The sequence below is a fragment of the Olea europaea genome, unplaced genomic scaffold (assembly GCF_002742605.1).
Source record: "Olea europaea var. sylvestris unplaced genomic scaffold, O_europaea_v1 scaffold119, whole genome shotgun sequence".
Lineage (NCBI taxonomy): Eukaryota > Viridiplantae > Streptophyta > Magnoliopsida > Lamiales > Oleaceae > Olea > Olea europaea.
The window spans coordinates 353,931-358,502 of NW_019229312.1; the positions used below are offsets into that span (position 1 = coordinate 353,931).

Genomic DNA, 4,572 nt, shown 5'->3' on the forward strand with positions numbered 1-4,572 from the left:
AAGTTGGGGTTCAATCACTTACATTAGTTAATTACATGGAATGAATATTGAATAACGTTATTTTTAGCACAATTGTATTGAAAGTTGAAAAACGGGAGGGATTTTGGAAACGGGCTGTGTAAGCAACAGACATGTGAACCGGTTTCTTTGTGTTGATCACCTGTCTATTTACAACTCCAAAAATTAAAAATTAAATAAAACCTTGAAAAATAGAAAAACTTGTTTGTCTAGCAGCACCTTGTATTGTGTTTAGAGAGAGAGAGAGAGAGAGAGAGAGAGTAACATTAGTTTTTAACATTATTCTTCACCAAATTTCCCTAAAAAAGCACATAACTGTTCTCCGGATTTCTCCATTGATTTTTGTGGAGTAAATTCCCTTTTCATCTCTATGTCTGAACAAAACCCACTATGGATTTTTTACTTATTTTTGAACGGTTTGAAGAATTCCCCGGAATAGCGCATTTACATATATTTTTTGGGAATTGTTGTTGATTATCTAGATTTTTTTTTTTTTGGTTCACTGTGGACGCAATCTGTTTAGAATTCATCATCATTACTGATCATCTTTAAAGTGAACTGGTTTTCCTATTTTGTTCTAAGAAATGCACATCAGAATTTCTGGGTCAAAATTGAGACTCAACCTAAATTATCAGTAAGAATTCAATTGAGAACTCGAGTCCTTTTGATTTCTCGGTATCATCAGGATCGAGTTTACCCATTTTTATTAAGGTTCCTATTTCTTAAATCTGGGCAGTGACTGGAATTTCCATTGAATAAAGGCCATCTGAATTGAGTTTTTTCAACATGACCAACAATTCAGGGACTCTTGATAGATGGAGGGAGTATTTCAGGAGTTCAAATTCAGATATCTTTATTATAATTGAGCACGCAATTATGGTGGCAGCCTCTGATTGCCCTTGTGACTTCAAACTGAAGAGGGGCAGAATTGCGGAGATGCTTTTCACATGTAAACAAACAAAGTGTTTTGGGTGTGAAAGAATTGAATTGGTTGTTCCATGTGAACATGAGGCAGAAAAGAGTGATGAAAAGTACAAGAGTGAAAATGAGGCTGGTGGGAGTAAAGACACAAAAGAAAGCACAGTGCATAGCAATGGACATGATCATACGGAGATGAATGTGAATCATGTCAACAATTTCGGTTACGGAGAAGCAGAGGCATTGACTGATGAACTTGAGGAGGAATCTCAGTTGCTCGGAGAGGTTTTGAGGATTAAAGAAATTCTTGACAACAGTGAAGAAGAGGTTTATTTCTATTCACTGCAGTTAAATTCTGTATTTAGTTTTTGTTTTCATCAATTTGCAGATGGGCTTTTCGGATCTGCTTTGCTAATTCATTTAATCGGCATGAATTGTGATCTGTTCTACTAACTTTTAGATAGTCAGGATTAGTTCTTTTTTTATGTTAAATTGGAATGTGAATGTTGTCTAATTGTACCAAAGGTTTCATTTACTAGGACTTTTGCAGCAAGGTATTTTTCGAAACAGTAAAAAATCTCCCACTGCTTAGTTTATAAGTTTTGATAGATTACGGAAATGCTGTTGCTGATTAATGTTCGATTATGCGAATATTACCTGATTACTTTAGCTAGCTTTATGTGTTCTTTCCTCAAGAAAGCTCAATTTGGCTGGTTTTTTTGCCTGGCAGTCAGCTTCATTATTGTTTGACTCACTGAGGAGGCTTCAACTGATGGCTTTGTCCGTAGAGATTCTGAAGGTTTGAGTAGAATCCTTTACTGGTTGATAATTATGCTTTGCTAATTTTGGCGAAGAATTTTAGCCTATTCGATCTTGTATAGAAGTTCTGAGAACCATTCTTAACTTCTTTCTATGTCAGGCTGCGGAGATTGGAAAATCTGTTAGTGCTCTGCGGAAGCATGGATCAAAGGAGATTCGTAATCTTGTAAAAGCATTAGTTGGGTATGGTCTATGGCCTCTTAGCTCTGTCACAGTTGTTGTCATTGAGCGCTTTAGTTAATGGATGCTGATTACACATTCGAGATTGTTGTCTTGATCTTTTATATCTGGTCGTAACTTAACGTTACTACAGCTTTAGTTCCTGTTAGATATTGATTTGTTCTGGCACGAGAAGAAAGAACCGATCACATTGATGGTTGTTGATCAAATCTCTTTTATTTACTTGCTTTTCTAATCTGACAATTCACTTTAAGATGAGACCAACTTTTCAAGGATGAAGTTTGATTAAACTCGTCTTATGTGTATAGTATTCACGTAATCTTCATGTTAACAGTAGTCAGAGTTTAATAATTTGGCATTTTTGCATCTGAACGACACGTGGATATTTTGTCACGCCTCAATTATTTCTTTAAATCAGAAGTACACGAATAACAGAAGCATTTTGTAATGCAGGGATTGGACAATCATGGTTGATGAATGGGCTGATGCTACAGAGGCCATTACAGGTTGTTCATCTGGAAGTTCTTTCTATAGAACATGTATCTAAAATTAACTATTTACTTTCAATAGGAAATTATTGTGTTACTTTCGTTTACAGGTGCAGAAGTTGCAAAAGAATCTGTGAAAACGTCTGCTTTTGAAGAAGAGGAAGGGCTTCCATCTCCTCCAATGGATGAAGGAGCCTTTTTTGCTACACCTACTTCAATGGAACTGTCACAGGTGTAATATTTTACAGCCTTTCTTGGCTAAAAACTTATATAATTTTCATTTGTGTTTATGTGCTGACTTAGATTTGCTTGTCTTGCTTCCTTCTATTGCCGTTTTGGAAGTTCTTTGATGGCATGGATGATGATGGAAGTGAGTTTTTTTCCCGATCCTTATGATCATGCTCTTTTAGTACAGCTTTTGCTACTCGGTTCTTTATTTGAATTCCCCACTAATGGAGATGTATGATTTTAGTTGGGGACGTCGTTCTGGATCCTCGAAACAGTGGGGAATTCAACAAGAACCGCGCAAATGGCAGAAAGCCAACACTTGGGAAACCAAGCATCCCAAAATGGAAAGATGAGACTCCTGAATTCAACAAGAACCGTGAAAATGTCAGAAGCCCGATACTTGAGAAATCAAGTATCCCTAAAAGGAAAGACCAGACTCCTGATTCAAGCACTCGTCCAAAGGATGCAAAAGGTGATCAAAAGAAGGATCCGGAAGCTGTGGTGAAGAAACAAACCCCTATGTGTAAACCAAATAAGCCGCCCAGCCATGAAACTGGACCCGGGAAGCCGAGACTAGCCTTGCAAAGCAAGGTTAAAAATGAGATTAAGGTCCTGCAGAAAGCTGACAAAGGCATGATTCAGAAGAAACCCATGCTGCCTCAACAAGATGTGTGTGTCATGAATACAGATTTATTGGTGTTTGGCTTTAAAGCTTTATCGTTTATACGACTGTTCTAAGTTTTGCTTTTAACAGACATTGAGGGGCAACGATGAGGCTTCGGTGAGAGTAAAATTAGAGGCTGCAAAGAGGAAGCTCCACGAACGCTATCAAGAAGCTGAAAACGGTTAGTTTGTCCTATTTCAAAATTCACACTTCTTAATGCGAATAGTTGGTGCTAGGAGATCTTATGGAATACGCGCGATGAATTATTTCATAAAATCACATTTTTCGTCTATCTGAATTTTCTTATAATGTGCCAACAGCCAAGAAGCAGCGGACAGTACAAGTTGTGGAGTTTCGTGATCTTCCCAAGCAGAGTCTTGCCCAGAGGAATCAGCACATGAGGCCTGGAAACCATAACAGGCACTGGGCAAATGGACGTCGGTAGATTATGTAATTACTAAACCTAGTTTTGACATCCTTGTTTATCTTGTCTTGAGCTGCTCGAGAACTTGAGAATCTCAAGCGATTGATTCGAATAGGCATGTTTTTTGACATGACCCTTCAGTCGAACTTTTAAGAGAGGATGGTATTCGTTCTCTAAACCTTTATTTGGTGTAGAGGAACCCTAGACTGTAGACTGGTGGAAACATAGTGCAATGAAGTGTAAAAACCGTTTAAGCATGAATGCAATAGAAAGGATAAACCTTTTCAGTTTTAGAAATTTTGTGATCAACCAATCTATGCATGTTCTTTCCAATTTATTCTATTCAGTATCCGAAGCTCGGATGCTAGGGTCGGACGATGGGTAGAATGCTTTCGATCATTGTGCTATCCAAAGCTCGAATGCTAGAGTCGGCCGACGGGCAGAATGCGTTCGACCGTTGTGTTATTTATTTATTTATTTATTTTTGGCTACTTGTTAAACTAAGCTTAAAGAAGGGAAAAAAATTGTTTTTGACTTTTGGTTAACTCCTTGAAACTAGAGAACAATATTGTATGTAAAATATTAGTAGTCAATTAGCCAGGCTATTGATTTTGTTTTCTTCAGAATTAAGTTGGGGAAATATTTGGGAGTAGTTGAGTCCACATGGATTAGTTTGACCAATTCATAATATTCTTACTTTACTTTTTATAAATTCCATATAAAATAATATGGCCTACTTTTTTGGACCCGTTTACTTTTTGCATACTTTTCAACTGCCTTCCGAGAACTGGTCAAACCAAATTTACTCCTATTATTAGTAAATTCACTGTCTG

General features: G+C 37.2%; 1 protein-coding gene across 1 annotated transcript; it reads left to right on the top strand.

The window, feature by feature from the left end:
* Positions 1 to 238: 238 nt before the first annotated feature.
* On the top strand, positions 239 to 4,036 carry LOC111374002 (probable mediator of RNA polymerase II transcription subunit 26b). The gene is made up of 9 exons (XM_022996603.1): positions 239 to 1,263; positions 1,667 to 1,735; positions 1,856 to 1,938; positions 2,389 to 2,441; positions 2,534 to 2,655; positions 2,766 to 2,793; positions 2,896 to 3,320; positions 3,406 to 3,496; positions 3,636 to 4,036. Exons 1-9 carry the CDS (start codon positions 805 to 807, stop codon positions 3,758 to 3,760), a joined length of 1,455 nt encoding a protein of 484 aa, XP_022852371.1. The 5' UTR covers positions 239 to 804; the 3' UTR covers positions 3,761 to 4,036.
* The last annotated feature ends 536 nt before the right edge of the window (positions 4,037 to 4,572 follow it).